The 20,594-nt window shown below is 40.2% G+C and overlaps 1 protein-coding gene across 1 annotated transcript in view; it reads right to left on the minus strand.

Moving 5' to 3' along the window:
* nudcd1 (NudC domain containing 1) overlaps nt 1-20,594 on the minus strand; it is a 55,091-nt gene that overhangs the window by 5,981 nt on the left and 28,516 nt on the right. The window contains exons 6-8 of the mRNA XM_036567659.1: nt 18,203-18,410; nt 12,362-12,506; nt 10,156-10,281 (exon numbers count right to left, since the gene is read on the minus strand). Of these exons, the coding sequence (XP_036423552.1) occupies nt 10,156-10,281; nt 12,362-12,506; nt 18,203-18,410 (479 nt within the window). The remainder of the gene's footprint in view (nt 1-10,155; nt 10,282-12,361; nt 12,507-18,202; nt 18,411-20,594) is intronic.

The following is a 20,594-nucleotide window of genomic DNA, read 5'->3' on the forward strand; positions in this document are numbered from 1 at the left end:
TGACTCAGGACTTGACTCGAACTCGCCTTTAAACGACTCAGGACTTGACTCGGACTCGCCTTTAAATGACTCAGGACTTGACTCGGACTCGCGTTTAAATGATTCAGGCCTTGACTCGGACTCACCTTTAAATGACTCAGGCTTTGACTCGAACTCGCCTTTAAATGACTCAGGACTTGACTCTGAATCGCCTTTAAATGACTCAGCACTTGACTCGGATTCACCTTTAAATGACTCAGGACTTGTCTCTGACTTATATTTAAATGATTCAGGACTTGACTCTGATTCGCCTTTAAATGACTCAGGACTTGACTTGGACTCGCCTATAAATGACACAGGAATTTAGATGACTTGCAACTCAAATAATCTTTAAATGACGAAGTGGACTCGCTTTTAAACAGACTTTTAAACAGACAAAGACAGACTTTTAAATGACTCGCTGCATTTTCTGTGTAGTCCTGTGCAAAAGGTGTATGAAAAAGATTTAAAAGTCTTTATCTCAGCATTAAGTGTATTTAACAATAAATATAAATTAACATAAATACAGTAAAACAAAAGAAAAATGTTTTTGTTCAACTCCATCAGCACCTGATTTAATTTAATGAAGGATTGATTAGATAAACTAGGCATTGTACGGTAACTGTTAATAATTATTATGCTAACACACTCAAATAGAACAATCCCAGTGTATTATTTATTTGTTTAATTTTTTTTTTTTTTACAAATAAATGCTTACTGGAAATATTCTAATTCATATCAGTTGATATCATCCTGTCACAGCACTACATACATTAGCGAGCTAACTACACACAGCTGCTTAATTAGCTTAAATACAACTACAAAGTTTTCACCTGAAAAAAATGCCATCTGCTCATCCTGGAAAGCTGATCACACAGAGCTCGTCTAGTGAAGTAGTACGTTAAAATGTTAAACTGGTTAAATGACGCTGCAGCCTGAAGAACTGTAACATTAATCTGCATATTTATTATTATATCACTTATTTGTGTTATTATGTGTTACTCACCGTAGCTTAAAATGATGGGCTTAAACAACACACCACATATTTTGGTCCATGGTGGCTAATTAGCTCTTGGTGAAATGCCAAACCAACATAGTGAAGCATTTCATACAGGCCACATTTAAACCGATTAACGGATTATTAGTCGATTCATTCACACTAATAATCAATTATCAAAATATCCATCTTTTGCAGCCCTATTTTACAGCCATCTTTCCACCATGCCAACAGAAAAGGACACGGAAAAGGGAGAGACCCATTTAAGTATATAAACACATTCCAACAGTCCCCATCCAAATGACAGCATGACAGGACTCACAACAGACAGAGCGGCGATGTAACTGGCAGTTTTGGCAGTTTGTCAGGACAATTTTGGCCACCTTGACATCAGCCCAGATTAGCATCACTCTCATACAAGCAGAGCCTGAAAAAAATAAGCTGAATAAAATGCCACTCTAGGGATGACTGACATCTCCATGACTGCTTTCCCACTCGGATTCAAACGGTGGTGTGAATCCAAGCTGTCAACACTTCCATTCTGAACTGCCACCTAACAATGTTCAAGCCCGGCAGGAGCTCGGATGTGTGTAACAAACTGGGAAAGAAATAATGGCTAATCATCAACGGTTGCATGACAGCAAGGCAAGCCAAACAACGTCTTACCGCGTTACAGTTAACAGGAACAGTTAACACGTTAAGCGCAGATCCACATCCTGCCTCCAATGAATCTCAACTGTACAGCAATTTCCGAAAACTGTTTATTGCGCTACACTTTCCAGCAGCATAGAATATTAAGTGCAGTTAAGTGGATTCTGACTCTTGTCTCGCACTCGTGACCATATAGATGGATGGTTCTGTTTGAGTCTTCAGGCTTCTTAATATCGTTTTCACGCGATTGTCTCTATGCATCTTGTTGCTGGCTGTCCTCTTCCTCTTTTACTTCAACTTCTAACTTTCTACTTCTGTTCCAAACATAACTGTTTAATGTCCAAATGACTTGGTTCTTCATACAAGATGTCAAAAATAAGAGCTTCAGTTTGGGATTTGAGTGAGAGATGAGGCTTGAGGCAGTAGTGAAATGCTGTCCACTGCTTCTACATCTTCACCAACAACAGCAGCGGTGAAGAAAAACCTTTGTTTTCTTCATCCTGAGCTGAAGTTCTGGCCTTCAGGTCTTCCTGATTTACTGCTATGAGTATTGTATCATGTGCATTTCAATCCTAAATCCAGCCCTGCTTCTCTTTTTATATGCTCAGCATAAAATTTCAACAAGTATGGTGAAAACAGGCCTTGTCTTACTCATTTACTGATGAGGAACCAGCCTGTTTGTTCATTTTATGTCATGATTCCTCATTAGAACAAAAAGATACTCTAGTACAGAGGTCACTAATAGGCGGACCGCAGTCCGAGTCCGGACCCAGACACTGTCCTATGCGGACCTAGACCTGTAACCGATAAACTATGGAGAATTATTTGATTTCGACAGGGTCCTATAACTTTTCTAGCCTTTGCGGTAGCTTTAGCGGCCGGGAGACTCACAGACCAATCGCATACGTTGTAAATATGACACGTGACGCTACTCAGCCAATCAGATCTGTGCATTACGATGAGACTTGAGTGAGTGACACACACACAGGGGAGGGACGAGGCGAGAAACAGCAGTCAGAGAGGAAAGTGAGTCAGAGGCAAGTTATTTCACATGTCGTGCTCTAAAAACAGAAAACTGACGATAAATGTTGTTGAAATATGACTGAATTGTACTTTATTTGATTTTACATTCAGTTGTTGAAGATGTTGATATACCTACTAGGCTACTTCAGTAAACAGTATACGGCACTGAGTCATAATACAAGTTAGACATTATGAGGTTTCGGACCTTTGCTTGAGGAAATTTTCTCTAACTGGACCTTATTGAATTTTAATTAAAGACCCCTGCTCTAGTATATCCACGTTCCCCAAACGGAGAGGGGAGTATATGTATGAAAATTGTTGTAATTCCTATACTGTTAACCGGATTTGGATGTAAAAGCCTTTAAATAAAAGCTGAAAGTCTGAGCTCATCACTTTGAGCTCATGTTCATTAGTTAATTTACACTTATTTAAACTCTGCTAATTTACTAATTTAATAACTCTAATATGCTGCGGCAGACAGCAAAAATCACAAGAATTCTGTCAATGTCCAAATGTTTATCGACTTGACTGTAAAGCTGGGGCTACACTACAAGACATTCTGCCGGATTTTAATCCCACTTCGCCCCTTCCGACATCTGACCCCAGGCCTGGAGCTCCATCAGAAGCGATCGACAGCACAGATGATCTGGTGGTGCGAGAGGCGAAACGAGTCTCTCTTTAGCTTTCCGATTGAGCTCTACAGTGATCAGACACTCTCTGATATTTTCCTAACATGTTTGATTATTACAACTCAAAACATTCACGAGTACATTAGTGTAAAATAGACGCTTACAGTTTTAAACAATTCACTGCTGTCTTGTCGTTGAGGCCAACAGTGCGTTCAAATTGGGCGAACAAAGGAGAACGTTTGCAAGCGGTTTTCTGTTTTCCACGAACGTTTACCACGACTCGCGAACAGTTTCAGGAGGTAGTTCTCCATGAACTGAAAGGGAACAAAGGTTTTTCGTTAAAATGAAATGTTTACACAAAATCATTCAAATTTAACTGTTCATAGAGAAGTTTGCCACAAACATTCGCCGCTTTCCCCTCCGCTCCATCAGAGCGCGTCTTCTCTGCAGCAGGGAGGGAATATCTGCTCTCAGAGGACAGCGAGTCTCTCACAAGAGCATGCAGAGATGCTGACTTTCCTCCATTTCAATAAAGTTTCTGCAGAGTGTAGACAGACAGCAGAATGTACAAAGCACAGACTGCACTGTTTAAATGTAAATTTTAATTCAGAAAGATTTTATTTTTAAATGTACTAAAAATAAGATTAAGGGAAAACTGTTGCTGCTACTTTGCACATTCTTGGTTTTAAATTTTGACAGGAAAAAGATTTTGGAGTTTTATTTATCTTTTGTATTATCAGGAATTTACAGTTCAGTAAAAGAGCGCATTTTTTAATAATTTTTAATTTACAGTTCAGTAAAACAGTGAATTTTTAAAAAGGTTATTCACTGTTAGCAAATGCATAAAACAAGCTCAAGCTAAATTCAAAAGCTGACAGCTACATAAGGCCCGAAACTTCACGCAAGGACGCGAATGCAAACGCCTCGAGCTACACTGAGGGGGTTTCACACGTAGTTGCGTTCAAAAATGTGTCACGACGCATTTCATAACGCAACGCAAGCGCAAGCTGCATTCTGAGCATCACAGCAAGGGGCGCTGTAACTTTAGCCAAGCCTGACTTCACGGCCTTGTACCACCAGCGTGTTTTCTCAACTGCCATAGCAGACGAGCAGTTGAGTCTCACGCAAAAACGGCATAAAAATATGATTAATTATTGCATTTCCAAACCAAGAGAAGAGGTAAAGCAGCTCACTCTCCTCTACTGTCCACGTTTAGCTGTTGAGGCTATTGGAATAACAGTAGATCCCTCTCTGATTTGAACTCTATCGCCCCCTTCAGTACTAAGTGTTTTAACCTCCACAACAACTAAGAACAAGTTTGTACAGAAGGACCGAGCGTTTGCAGTGCGTTGGCCGAGCGCTGTCATTTGCGTTCACGTCCTTGCGCAAAGTATGTTTTGGACCTAAGGGTTATTTGGTAAGTGAGCAATTCATATTCCGAATAATTGTTTATTCTCTTCAATAATCGCTAGATTATTCGACTATTAAAATAGTTGTTTGTTGCAGCCTTTGTCTGTATCATGTGATAATGGGGGCTCTGGGATTTTGACCTTTTTTTTTTGTAGCTGAAAATGTGTATTACACCCTCTCATTGTCTTATCGTCCAGTGTGGGCGCCCTCACGACAGAAAAACAAGAACCTGATCTAGCTTTTAAAGTAACGGTTAGAGAAACCAGGGATAAATGAAGGGAAAATGAACCAGATCTGGACCAGATCTACCAAGAGGTGGGCTTAGTTATGCTTTCTCCCTACCCTCACATAACACAATATACCAGGTGGAAAAAAAGAAACAGAGTACAGCTTCAGGCCAGCAAATAAGGGCAACTTCTGCCCATAGCATAATTATGTAGAAACTGCAGAGAGTGTCCAGCTTTGTACCGAGAGGCGTGGATGAGGCTGACTTTTCCAAGTGGTGTCAACTCCAGGCAAAGTCAGGAAAGAACAAGAGGGCTGATAATGAAACACGTCTCTAAATAACTAAAAAAACAGTACCGGCTTCATTATATTCAAAAGCTTTTTCCAACACCTTGGAGAAGAACTCATAAGCTAACAAGGTTTAATTACCAAACACAGGGCCTAAACCTGCAGGACGAAAATGGCACAGAATGTTCAGGATCTGCATATTGTCTTAGAGCGATCTTATTTCCGTCACGAGGCAGGACGGTGCTCTTCTAGATAATAACCAACCACTTCACAAGTCACTCGTTAATAGGAGAGGCATATAGAGTCATTCCTCTTGGTAATACGCTGGAGAAATGCAATCAGCGTTTAATGAAACATCCTTCACCTCGTCTGAAACTCCTCGGCTGGAAGCTTTTAATACGTGATTCGAGAGGATCTACAGTAAATGTCAAAGCTCTTTCCCGAACCAGTAGCTGCCTTAGCTCGATTCGAGAGGTCAGGTGTGAGTCAGAGGAGATACGCCGCGCTGAAGGAGCACCTGAAGACCTTTCGGCTCTGGTCCCATATCCAGCTGGGGCACACAAACGTGCAATTGGAAGTCTCGGGGGCAGCCTTTTCGGCAACGCCAAGCGCGAGGCTTCTTCAGGGAGTGAGCGCACTCAGAGAAAGGTCAGCATCAAAGCAAGTGATTTAGCAAGATGGAGAGTTGATATTGTCGATGGGAAGAAAGAAAGAAGCACGAATCAGGGAGGGTTCTTCTTCTTCCTGTGTAAATGGAGCACCTGGTGCTCCGAGAGACATGCTGCACACAAAAGGTGCATTAAGAGTAAGTATAGAAACATGCGGAGACAGAAAAGCACCACGGCTCTCTGGAAAGGTAGACCGATAACAGCAAGAAAATAAAACGTCTATTATAAGCTCAAAAATAGAGAAGAATGACGTCAAATGAGCAACCAACATGAGAATTAGCCTGACATTAATAAACAGCATGGAATGCAACATCCTGGTGGCTCCGTCTGCCCAACGTGAACTTTGGCCCTTCAGTCCAGCTGACTCCAAAGAAAACCAAAAATATGCTGGACATTTCTTTCTCAGTTGAATACCTAGAGACACTGAGCAGAAACAAGCAATCTGCTATTAGATGTCTCCGGATGGCACGACAAATCGACGTGTGCAGCATAAGCAAAACCGGTGGAGAAAGCATGACGTGTTTTTCTCAATAAACAAACCACTGGAATCTTAATCTGATTGGCTTGGTTACTCTCCATCACGGTAGATCAGTATGTGCTTCTAACATAAGCAATAAGCTGGTTGCATTTTCAGCTTCTAATGATCCAAGTAATCCCAATCACATTCAGTAGCCATGTTTACATGCATCCTGATAATCTGTTAATAATCCAACTAATAGCTCGATTGGAATGGAATGCGTCCAGGTAAACACCTCAATCGGAACAGATTAGTCTGATTGAGGCCATTCGGAATAGCATTTCTATCCGACTGATCGAGGTGGGTAATCCTGTAAATAATCTGTTAAATAGAATAATAATATCCGTGTAAACGCCTGTATCTGATTACATTCCCTATCGGAAAGTTTAAGCCCGTTCTGATCATGTTCGTCACGTCATAGTGAAAGTTTATACCGTTCAACATGGCGGAGCAGAAACTGGTCTGCAGAGGAGACAAAGTTTATGCTCTGATCTTTAAAAGACGGCGGTGGGACGGACGTCCAGCTTATGTGTCTCAGAACACGACGTCTTCCTCTCAGCCTTCTTTAATAAGGACATGTGAAGGACATTTTCCTGAGTCTGACATCATTTTAAAGCAATTAAAAACACAAGCACTGCTCACTGCTGCTCATCTCACTCTGACTGGACTCACGTGATGCTGGTTGTCATGGTAACGTCTACACTAAGTGGTTCTCTATACATGCACGTAATTTTGGATCTGATTACTTGTAGTGAGCATGTAAACAGAGATTTTCCATGACGTTGAGTAGAGTGAGAATAAACACCTCAGTCTTCATCTATAATCGGAAAGTGTTCAATCAGATTGGCAAAAATTGTATGTAAACAGTGATGTTGAGGTCTGGGTGGTCAGTCCACTGTTCAGCTTCTTTGTTTGATGTGTCCGTCTCCTTTTCTCAGTGAGGTTCTTCTTTAACAGCTACACATCCTTTCAGACCCACAGCGCTGAGTCGTCTTCTCACAGTGGAAGGATGGACAGAAACACCTGTGGATGTTTTCAGATCTGAAGCAGCTTGATTTTCTCCTCTCTCTCAGAGATGAAAGCTTTAAGTGCTGTTTATCTGATGGGGGCAGTTTTGGGGTCTACCAGCTCTTCCAGGTGGTTGTTAGGAGGCCCATTTTCTCTGTAGCTTTTAATCATTTTTGGAACTTCACTTATTTTCCTTTGTCTTTCTCCTTTCTTATTCAAGTGCATTATCTTATATCCTGATAAATGAAGTACTGTACAGTGAGAAATTATTGACAACAATAACAAATATGTTCCCTTCAATTTATTCCCCTCCACAAGATTTCTCCCAACTGCTCCTCAGAGAATCTTCACTTACAAAGTGAAGGCTGCCCAACACTCACTGCAAGGTCTTTAAATCCTGAGGTTCTCCTTATAAGTCACTGATTTCGGTTTGACGCAGCAAACACACATCTCCTTTAAATGTAGATGAGTCATGGCACTGAAACTTCAGAATGGATTTCTTAGTAAAAGTCAATGCAATCTTTCAATTACCACAGCTACAGCTGCCCGGAAAGGGTCAGGAGCATAAATCACTATGACGTCAACAGCGTTGAGGCTACCACGAAAAAACATACATGTACACACATTAATAAACGGCTGATAAGTCTCATTTGCGCAATCGCAGTCTCAAGGTGCTCGGGTTCTCTGGCTGTACAGTCCAAATGTATTCATGTTCTAGCTTTGGACACAATGATGGCAGCAGACGGATGAAATTTTAAAAATGCACTACATCTTATAGCCAAAGAAACCCATTTTTATGAGAATGCATTTATTGGACATGCTTTTCCATGCAAAAGTTTCTGCGTAATTTAATCACAAGGGTCAACCGCCGGTCACAAACCACAGCCTCGCAGCCTATTCATTTTGAACCTTTTATTTATGCAGGCCATCATAACCAAAGTAAGGCATAAATACTTGTTATGTTGTATGGGGTTTTGTTCATCATCTGCGGCCTCACTTATTTCATTCTGACAGTCTAGTTCGAGTCTGTAAGTGACATTTAATATTCAGTTTCTTCATAGGTCAAGCCTTGTATTGTGTACACATAATGCAGAACTAAAAGACGCCAAGTACGCAGCAGGGTATTTACAGAAGCTAGAGAAACATCCCAAAAAGCAGGATTTGACGAGTGAAACTGAAGAAGCTTAAAGGGGAACTCCACCAATTTTGCACATTTTTTTAAATCATTCAACCGTTTAGATGTAAACAAAATCATTCAGAGTGATTTGGTGTGAAATAGTATTCATTTACAAACGCAATCGCCATTCTCAGAATGATTTTCAGTCTTAGTAAATCACACTGCAGGTGCCAAATCCATCTATTTGCATTGACACCACCTTGTATGTTGCACTCTTTGGAAGACATGCCAACTACATACTCATATTCATTAAGGCATGTGCCTGCTGGTTTAGTGCATCACTGTTTCTCAGTACTTTGAAATATAGAGATTTATACAACAGGTAGTTCCGGCCACGCGAGCTGATTGGTTGAGAAGCGTTCTAACTGTGCTGATATTTCGCCATAACATCACAGGTTTTTCACAAACACTGTATCACTCCGCTGAGATGCCGTTGCTAAGCAACGACTTTGACAGCTGTAGGAGACGCTCAAGCCGTTTAAACATTTTTACTTCTTACTTTGCCACAAACAGAAAATGGATACTTTTAAGATCACATTTGACCGACAGCCGATTTGGTCAGACTCTGAAGATGAGACGACACTAAATTCCCAAACTGTCAGTCGGTCTGTGTGGAGCTGGAGAACGAACTGCCGGCTGTGCAGCGAGTGGGCGGAGCTCATTACTCTGACGTAGCAACAAGCTGCTTGTTAAGGAACTATAATTTGGTGAAGGAACTGCCAACATTAAAACATATTAAACGCCGCGTTCACGGCCCAGTTTATTAATTTATTACTGTATTTATTTAACTGTTGTATAAAAGCAATAGAACACTCGAGGAGTGTGTTATCACCAATAACATCATGGCTGTGATGATCTACGACCAAATCACAGCTGTGATGTTATTTTGCGATAACATGCGCCCTTTTGTGTTCTATTGCTTAAGTAGCTTTTTTCTGTGAAGCTATAGATTTTGTAATAACAAACAAGCACCAGTCTGTGAATGGGGAGTATTTCTTTCCCTGATTAATCTGAAGAAAATCTGGTTAGTTTGTCCTGCTGCACTGCTTGCTCAAGTTTGCTCTTTGCTCACTGACCATCTTTATTGGTGACATTAATGATGACTTTTTTTTACTCTGGCAGGTTTTCTGTCGCAGTGCTGACTTTTTACTATGGGATGCATCTCATTAGCTGAGATTGTGCTGAATCTGAGGATATATAATACTTAATGTTCAGCATCCAATCCAATGTCACCATCATCAGGCAAAGCATAAAGGTAAGCAAAGGCAGAAAGACCATAATGTAGGCCTGAGAGGGTCAAGGTGCAACAAGAGAACAAATATGAGATTGAATTCCTCATATTTGTCAGCCGATGTGAATGCTCATCATGTCACATTTACAACTGTTCACAGGATCTTTTTATTAGAAAAGTTTTAACAACTGTTTTTGTTTTCTTCCAGTAGCTTTAACCAAGGTTTATTCAAGTGTATTTTAAGTGCCTTGGAGGACTAAGCAGAGCCCAGTTCACTGACCAAAGCGTGTGCGAGGTACATGTGTTGCCTTACCACATGGGTGGGCTTCAGGGTAGCTCCATCAAATCGCATTAGTGTCGAACTGTCCTCTGGAAAGCCATCGCACTCCTCCAGCTCCTGAGCATTACACGGGGGCTTGTCTTTCTCCGGGTTAGGATTCTAAAAAGACAATATAGCGCATGGGGTGAAGCATTAAAAGGAAAAGTAATCCAGAGAGAAACAGGTGCAGGAGAAATTATTATTGTATAAACAAACAGGATACAGACAGGACTGCCTACTACATTTGACAGCAATGCTGGAGACCTTTGTTTCAAATAACCAATATTAACCTGTAAGAAATTTTACACATGTCCAGAATGATGAATGGAGCAGTGGAAGACTTTATGTGGACATAAATGTCCAATGAACATGCAGAATGGCTGATATTTAAAAAGTGCTGATCAAATCACGAGGCAGATAACTTCACAGGAAATTACTATAAATGGATAATTACAGTATATTATTAATCATTTAATCCTCATGCTGTTCCCAAAGATATGAAAGAGAGAATATAACAATGCCTTTCAGTGTCTATTATACAGTACTTTAATCTGCGCTATGTAAGTAATCCCTGAATAAATTATCTATTTGTTAATTACTACTAGCCCTGTGATGGACTGGCGACCTGTCCAGGGTGCTTCTTGCTTTCCGCCCAATGAGCACTGGGATAGACTCCAGCAACCCCCACGGCCCAGGAGGACAAGCGGCTTAGATGATGAGTGAGTGAGTAAATAGCAGAGCCAGTTTATGAGGAGCCTGGCCACTTCCTATTCCCCCCCCCCGTTAGATCAAAAACAGCAGAGGGCGCCAGCGAGCGAGTCCTCAATGAATGGGAGTAAATGGAGCTCAACGACTAAAAACGAAAAGTTAAAATAGTTTCTAATCACTCGCCCAGAACTTTCCTTTAGTTTTAGAGAGCAGAAGGATGTATTTCACTAAAAAAGCAAAGAAAACTCACCTGTATGTTTCCTTTTTTCTACAGCAAACGGGTTTTGGGCAGCAGGACGCTGGCATTACTGCAACTGAGAGCTGACTGGCTGGTGAGCGGAGCAGCTCATTGGCTGTTTGCGCTCAGAGACAACATGACCGTACATGAGGCGTCGTTTTAAACTCCTATAACTCCAGTTTAAAATGTTTTATGCTATTCATTGTTCAGGATATGATTTTATTCTTTTACATTAAAAATGTTTCAGCATTTATAAACTACGATTTTGCTCAAATGCTCCATCTTAACCCATTCATTTTGTACTCGCTCGGGAGCGCCCTCTAGCGTTTGAGAAACCCAGAAGACATTATAGAGTGGTAAATCTCCTCTCTACAAGTTCTCTGGTAATTACTATTATTCAAAATCACTTTTGAATGGTAGTGTATATCAGAGTGCTGGTGCAGAGCTGTTCTATTAGCAGGTGGCATTCTACTGCACTAGCTTTGCATGTTACAGCTTCGCACCACAGCACAGGTTTATTTTGGCTCACTGAAGCTTCACTTACAAGTTCAGAGAATAAAGACTCAACTCTGAGTGAGTAAATCTGTGTTTTGTGTGTGAAGCTGTTAGCTTTAGCTACTTTTAATTCATATCACTGTTAACACCAGAGGCAAACGTTAGCCTAGAAGGCTAAAGCACCAGCAATTCTGGCTCACTGATGCCAAACCGAGGCGAGTTTAGAGAATAAAGACTCAAATCTGAGCGAGTGAAGTTGAGAGACAGACAGAATCTTTCTGATTATTAAAATTACAGCAGAAGCTTATTTTTCTTTCGGTCTCATCTGTTTGGTATGTAACACAGATAGAGACATCGTGCAGGGTGGTGTGAGGGAAAGGGTGGGGTTTAAATAGGGAGTTAAGGGGGCGTTTACAAATTATATAATCGCATATATTCACAGATCTTCTCATTGTTAGTGAGCGTTGAGGTTTAGTGGTCCTCCTATGCCATTTTTAGTAGTTTCTTGGGCAAAACAATAATACATCAAAATATTGTACAATTTATTATTCAACATAGATTATTTGTCTGTGCACTTTAATACTTGCTAGCTGTCCCCCCTACCATAATATTCTGGCTATGCCACCTGTGTATCTGTACAGAGCTTGTGTTTAAATCAGTAGAGCACGATTACTGATGGGCTCTGGGCTGGAGTGACTGATGAGAGAGGATGAGGATGAAGACAGGCAGAGAACGAGAGGGAAACAACATCACACCAACCAGTTCTTCAGCAGTGAGGTGAGCGAGTCTCTGGTGGAGTTGTGCTGCCTGCTCCTCGTTCATGATGTACTCCCCCTTCCTGTCGCCCAGCACCAGCTCAGTCCACAGCGGACCCTCGCTGCGCTTCTGCAGACTCACCTCCAGACTGGACACACACACATTACAGTCATACACAGTGGACGCATGCATCGATGTTTGCATGCGTATATGATGTACACATGCAAAAACATGGTATCGCTTTAAAGTCTGGGGTTAATCAAGAACACATTTAAGAAAAATGAAAATATTGGTGAATGAGGCCCAATGTTTGAAATAAATGAAGTCAAAAAATGATAAAAATAAAGCAAATATATTACTGCTGTGGAACTTCTCAGCCTTGAAATAACTGGCCAAAGCTGTAGTTCCAAAGTCACGTCTATGTGCTTTTCATATTCTGATTTTTGTCCCATCATTATAGCAGAGACGGGTTCTGAAATTCATCTTTAGATGTCATGAAACCATTTATACATTTATATTGGTGGTTGGTGGACTATTCTCAGTCCAGCAGTGACACTGAGGTGTTTAAAAACTCCAGCAGCACTGCTGTGTCTGATCCACTCGCACCAGCGCAACACACACTAACACACCACCACCATGTCAGTGTTACTGCAGTGCTGAGAATGATCCACCACCCAAATAATACCTGCTCTATGAGGGTCCATGGGGGTCCTGACCACTGAAGAACAGGGTAACAAAGTATGCAGAGAAACAGATGGACTACAGTCTGTAACTGTAGAACTACAAAGTGCACCTATATAGTAAGTGGAGCTGATAAAATGGACAAAGAGCTTAGAAACAAGCTCATTGTGTGTGTATACATATTATATATATATATATATATATATATATATACACACACACACACACACACACATACAGATTATTTAACCACACTGTAGATTTCATCTGTTTGATTTATGTTTTCCATCTTTTCAGTGACTATAATGGTTCTCCTATCGATCTAAGGAATACTTCTCAATTGCTTCCCTGGCTAACAATGAATGAATGAATGCTTCTGGGGCCAGATTTTTTTTTTTGGAAGAGAGCCAGAGCGGAAATGTATTCTATTGATTATGGTGTTCTTTCTTCATGTTTTCAGAGTGAGTACACTTCAGCATGGAGGCTTTCCAGTACACATTTCTAATAAACAAAGGTGTAGATGTCCCTCATAGATATTTGCATTCTAACCAAATGCAAATCACAACCACACTCACTCAAACAGAGACATAGACTCCAGGAGAGGCATCAAGGGGCCTCCAGTGGAATCGAGGGCCTCAAAAGCATAAACATGAAAATGGAGGAGACGCTGGAGGATGACATGGTTTGCCGTGGATTAGTGGTTAATAGGTTGAGAGGAGATGTCAGGACTGGAAGGAATGGAGAGGTGAATCAAATGAATAATGCATGAAAGAATCCATAGACTACATGTACTTTAATCAGTACAACCCAGTCACTGACATGTAGTAAAAAAAGTTGAAATAACTGGTGTAGTTGGCGACAGTGGGGTGACTTGTGTGCAGCTGCAGTTAGCCAGGAAGCTAACATTCCAGTTAGCAAGCTGGCTAAATTGTCTAAAACAAGCAGTAAAACCACAAAAGTAGAAGAAAACAACAGAGTCTCTCGACTGACTATTAGTCTCCCTTTCATAAGTTTATTTATAGTCAGTGCTTAAAGGTTTGCGCTTAGATGCTGGTTAAATTAGCGTTCTCTGTTTTGGATTTTCAGTGCTGCTATATCAAGCCCCGCCCCATCAACACAGGTCAACACAGCTAGTGAAGCAGCGCTATTAGGAGAAGATATGGATTTGAGTGTCGATGTTCACCAAAGATGAACTTGATGTGAAATTGTGCACATGAAATTAATTTAAACTCATCCCCCTCAGCATTGGGGGCAGTCGTGAGCTGGAGGTTAGGGAACCAGCCCCATGACCAGAAGGTTGCCAGTTCGATCCCCAGAGCCGACAGTACGTGACTGAAGTGCCCTTGAGCAAGACACCTAACCCCCAACTGCTCCCCGGGCGCCATGGATAGGGCTGCCCACCACTCCGGGTAAGCGTGCTCACTGCCCCCTAGCGTGTGTGCATTCACTAGTGTGTATGTGGTGTTTCACTGCATGGATGGGTTAAATGCAGAGGTGAAATTTAATAATACTAATACGGGTCACTTAAACTTAAAAATGCCACTGAAAAGAATGCAACTTCACTTGCAAAAAAAATGCTGGCAAATGCTAATTTGACCAGGCCTTACTCGACAAATCCACCGACATGCATTTTTCAGGGCTCATACTGATTATTAGTAAAGAAGAAGAGCATTAACTGATAATTGGGGCCATATTTCACTGCTCATAAATACAGTGTGAAAACAAACAGAAATTCAATTCCTACACAAAACGAACAATAATGGAACATAACGTTTAATGAAACACTAAACATCTGAACATTATAAAAAATTAAAAGCATAAAGCTTCCAGGCAGTATAAATGTTTGGAAATGATCATTAAAGATACAGCGAACCTTTAAAACCAAACTTTGACGAGACAGAAATAATAACTTGTAAATAACTCTGAAAAATAGGTAGTAGGTAATAAAAATCTTCCAGAACCATAAAAATTTAAAACAATGAAGTGCATGAAGGACCCAGACAGTATGAACAATAATGTATATTAAAAAAGTATGTAATTAAATGAATAGCGTGTATTGTCTAAGGTTTGTCTCATTATTATTATAACTAATTTTTCATTACTATTACATTATTATTCTTGCAAAGCTTTATCTGTTACCATCAAGACTGCTTCATTAAGTCTTCAGCTCGTTTCGCTGCATAAGTAACACTGAGTGCGTATAAATGCACTCAATAATCCGATCATAATCGGATTTCTGCAGTTATCCGATTATTAAAATGGTCATGTAAACATCATACTCCGATCTAGAAATCTGATTAAGAAATCTGATAAAGAAGCTGAATTTTAGCTCAGTAATCAGATTTCTCAGTGCATGTAAACTCGTACTCCGATTTCTCAGTCTGTGCATGCACGAGATCAGACGGTGGATCTCGCGAGACACAGCGAAACACTGTTGGAGCGGTGCTGAAACCAAACACGAAATAAAGGATTTGAATATTCTTCATCTTCTAGATGATCTATGTTCATATTTTCAGGTAAAGTGGTGTGATGTTGAAAAAAAAAAGCTGTGGTATGAAGTTTGAGTTTTACGTTACGTTTACGTCACGTCTTCTTCTGTGAGTTTATTGGCCGGTTGCAAAGCAGAAATCTGATTACTGTCTGACTCATGTAGACCTGGAGTTTCCCCATTATCTTATTACCCAAGTGCATGTAACCGTGTTGATCGGATTACTGACAAAATCTGATTTTCTGCAGTTATCGGATTATTGAGTGAATGTATTACTAGTTGTAAAATGTAAATGTGCCAATGCAGAGCTAAAAGGCTCACATATCCAAAATTAGTTTACAGATGCAGGAATGTGCCAAAACAAGGAATAAAGAAGCGTCTGCACACTGCGCTTTCACTGTGTTGCGTTTTCTCCCATGCACAGTCACTAAATGGCTCAAATATGCTGCTTTTAGGTTTCGAGTAGCATGCAGAAGTTTGTCTGGCTACAGTGAACTTGTGCATCACAACAAACTTGAAAATCTACACACAGCCATCCTCTCAGGCTGCAAGCCAGAGTGAGTGAGGTCATGTTATGCTCGGAGTAGAAGCAAGAGCAGACACAGCTTTCTTTTTCTTTTTTTGCTCGTACAACTCGTTACCCACATCTCTCACACAAACACAGAGACGACACACATTAGAGTTTGATTGTACTCGTCGTGTACTCAACATGCTTCGACCAATCCAGTAATGCTGTAGGCACGACACTGAGACAGGCTACTGGTGTGCTGATTGGTTGCACCGGACATGTCGTACATATGCTGACCAGTCCAGTAAGGCTGTCGGCGGGAAGTTGAGCTAGAAGTGTTTTTTCATTCATTGCTGTGTTAGAAATGCACATTCGTCACAAATAGCTGTCTTCAGCAAGGAAGCAAGTTTATGTGCGAACTTCGATTAGAAAACTGCAAATATCGACTCAGATTATCAGACGTGCCTTTTACGGTATATTCCTCTGCAGCCCCACAGAAATAAATTTTATATTTCTATGTAATTCTAATCCAGGTACATGTAGCCCCGATTTCTGCATGTCATGTTTTAAATGTCTCTGTTTCTGTATCGGAAGATAAATACATGAAAAATACCAGCTATTGGCATCGGCTCACGATTCCCATAATCGCTGCCTCCCTAGTTATTGGCCAAGACGTACTGTGGCTTTGTACCACCTCATACCAGCTCAGGAATGGAGAGTTTGTCAAGAGTTAGCTGGCTTACACCAAATGTTAAAAATTCAGTAAATGATAATGAAAGTTTTAGTCCATTAAATCTGCACGAGTAGAGTGCAAAATTAACCTGACGTTGTTAATCTGAGCTTTTTTCTTTCTACATGCTACAGCTGCTCTCTGTACTATCCGCTGCACGGAGGTTCTTGTCTGATGTGTGGTAGACTAGCCTTTCCATCTTTGGATTAAACAGATAAGAAATTCCTGCCAAAACATAAGATGCAGGCTCTTAACTGCCCTCTGGTGAAGTATAGACACATCATGATTCCTAAACATAATAATTTATAACATTAGACAGAATTTACTATTCACTTTTTTAAGCTTCTCCAAAATTCCGGCTCATCCTTAATAGGAAATTTCATATTATTTAGAAAACTCAACAGAGTTTGAGAAGAGTGTCCTTTGTGTCTCCAGTGTAAACTAAGACTAAGGCCCAATCCCATTTCTTATTTTTACCCCTACCCCTGTTTTCGAGTGTCACTTTGCCCCTGGACTGAGTTATAAGGGGTGGTGGATGAAATCTTCTCCTCTGAAATGAGACCCTTAAATAAAAAGAACATCACTTCATTAACAGCTACTAGCGCTGCTCTGTAGGAGACCCTGCCAGTCTGCAGTGACAGCAGAGGAGGGTAAAGTTCAGCTCCTCACTGCTGGGCTTTACTTACATTTAGGGAATCGTATGACTTCAAAGGGGGGGCAATTATTTATTATCACCCACCCCTAATTCTTCAGTGATATGAAGCTGAAGTCAGATATTCACCAGCTTCCTGTTAGAATTATTCCGTTCCACCTTAAAAGGTGCAGCAGTTACATTCTGACGCTTCAGGCGTCAGAACTGCTCCATTCAAGGTCGGGCAAGAAATTTAGCTAACTAGTTACAGAGACATCAGCACTACTAGCGATTTTTTATGCTTGTTATGAAGAAAAAGACCATAATACACTGGAACAACATTAAACTGAGATAATACAGTGGTTATCGTAATTTTTTAATGTAGAAAATTCTCACATTTGTGGGTTTCTTTGGTCTCTTGTTCAGCCATCCTGCCAGTTCTTCTTTTTTATCATAACTCTCTGTTTGGAGTATGACTCTGAAAATCCTCCGTTTGGAGGGTCACGTAGTCCTAACACTTCACCCTACCCCTCTATGTCAACAAGAATCGGGACACCCTACCCCCTAGGCATGAACACACAAAACGGAGGCCTAAGGGCCTAAGGGCTAAATGGTAGGGGCGAAATAACATCAGACACCAAACATGTCTTGGCTGATCAACTGCAGTTGGAAAAACTGTTTCAATTTGATTATTTAATAAAACATGCTAATTAAAAATCTCAATCGTTTCATTCTCCATAGAGTAGATGACAGTGGGTCATCAGTTCAACAGTAAAACAGAGATCTTATTAAGATGCATCTCCCACCTCTTGCCATCTTTAATGGTCCAGACACTGGCCTCAGGGTCCACTGGGGCAAAGAGTTGACCCTCCAGCAGGGGCGCGTAGTCCCGCACGCCAACACACAAGCAGTCCACCGAGAGTTTGAAGCGTATGTCATCTTTAGTGGTGCCCTCTGGCAAACGGATACATACTGTAACGTCCTCCTCTGTCTGCTGCCAGAAGTAGATTGGGTCTACAAACAGAGCACAGAACAATCAGCCTGTGAAACTGTCTCTCAGGAGGCCTGCTGTAGTTATACTGCACTGCTGAACCTATAAAAAATAACATTACGATACTTAAAGCCTTTTTTAAGATACACAAACCTTTTTTTTCACACTTGTGAGTAAAACTTTGCCCCAACAAAAATTTAGTCATATTAAAAAAAGACTTTCAAAAACAAGGTAATGATTTTGTAAAGGGGACATCCTTTACATTTTTCTTGTATTTTACTTTTTCCCCTGAGCTTCACTTAAAACACTGGTGTTGTTTTACGTAAAGGTGGGCAATATGGAAAAATGCTATATCACGATACTTCAGGAAGTTTTTTACAATAATCAAACATTCAGTTAGGAAGTGTTTTTTTAGTACTGACAACATCCACGATATGCTCAGAAAAACATATTGTGATAGAGGTGTTAAAAAGAACAACATATTCTGTCTCTAACTAGACACATCAGTGTGTTCAGTTGGAGACGACAAATTCTGTGTTACTTTTAACACAATATGAACTTAAAACCATTCATGTGATTCATTAAATTCATATGAATATGAATTTAAAACAATATGGCACAAAAAGTGTTAAAACAGGTGACATAACTGAGTGTGCTGTTATTTAACACATCACTTTTTAGAGTGTACTTCATCACAATAATGATAAATATTGTCATACTGGCCCAAAAATGGTCTTAATCCTGTAGAATTAAGCCGGCTGCTTTTGTTACTGTGCCTTTAAGACCGCTATATGTAAATGAGCTGTGTTATGATTGGCTGTATTGTATTGTGACTCATTCAAAAAGCTCTCAGAAGTGAAACACTGCTTAGAATGTGAAATGAATGGGTGGAGCTAAACTGCTATAGGCTAAACAGGTGGATGTATGTAACAATCAATTCAAAACAGGCTGTTTTTGCAGCTTAGTTTCCAAATACGGACTGTATGGAGTGAGGACTGAACGGTTTTTTGAAACCTTAAAACTTCAAACCAAACCTTTCCTTAAAAAACTACTTTTTACAGAAAAAAACTACTGTTATTTAAATATTGTTGAAAAAAACATGGATTTTTACTATTTACAGACAATTATAAAAACACAAAACTAACATGCATATTAATGCCATCTTTCATGTCAAAGTCCAAAACTAGGGAGCCCCTGAGAGGCCGTGGTAAAAAAATAAATAAAAAATAAATAAATAAATAATCACATTGCGTTCCCTCGCAAATGTTTTGTATTATGATGCAAACAGTTTGCATTCGCTTGGAAAAGCTGTGCTTTGCTTAAGCTCAGACATGAAGCAGCTCACTGAATTTTATGTTGATCTTGGATTGAAATATAAAGACGTGTTGCTTCTCAAAATCAAAGATGATTCTGTTCTTAGTGACTCAAACTGAAACTGAGATCGAGTGTCCTCGTGCAGTAAAAGCTACATTTACAGACACTGCAGAGAACAGCAGCTGAATAAGCTCAGCACAAACCGGCGAAACTGGGAAAACAGCCTTTTTTTAATGTCAAGGTTAAACGCGAGAGAACACATTTTTTTGCGAGGGAATTCAATGTCATTAACTTTTTTTTTTTAACCACGGCCCCTTAGGGGTACAAAACTGACGGACTGAGATGCTGCGTAAAATATTTAATAGGACCCGATATGTTGTACAGATGCTTTTTAGTGACTGTTTACAGCCTTTGTTATTTATTTAGAGGTATTCTGGTGTCAAGTCTGGTAAGAACTGCAAACAATTAATTAAAATAAATACATACATCAGACCTGAAGCGATTCCACTTTCGTTCAAAAAAAAAAAAACACTGAACTTGGTGTGAAAAGGCCTTGACTATGCAGTTTATGCACTTACAGTGCTTGTTGTTTACAGACTCTTATAATTGGTCTAAATCTGTATTTTTATGATCAGTGCAGTTGTTCAGTGTTCTACAGATACTCACTGTACAGAAAGTATCTAAATGCTAAAAGTATCTACAGAAAGTATCTAAATGCAAATTTTCATGTTCGCTTGATCAATATTACATCACGTGTAATATGCCCATAGCTGTAAGACAAAGACAGGGTCATTGTCTCAGCAGAGCACTCTAGTATGATGGATTACAGCCTTGTGGGGAGTGACAAAAGACTCCATTGTGAACCTTCACCTTGTGAATGCACATTAACCCAT

Source organism: Colossoma macropomum, unplaced genomic scaffold, assembly GCF_904425465.1.
Source record: "Colossoma macropomum unplaced genomic scaffold, Colossoma_macropomum, whole genome shotgun sequence".
In the NCBI taxonomy this organism is placed as follows: Eukaryota; Metazoa; Chordata; class Actinopteri; order Characiformes; family Serrasalmidae; genus Colossoma; species Colossoma macropomum.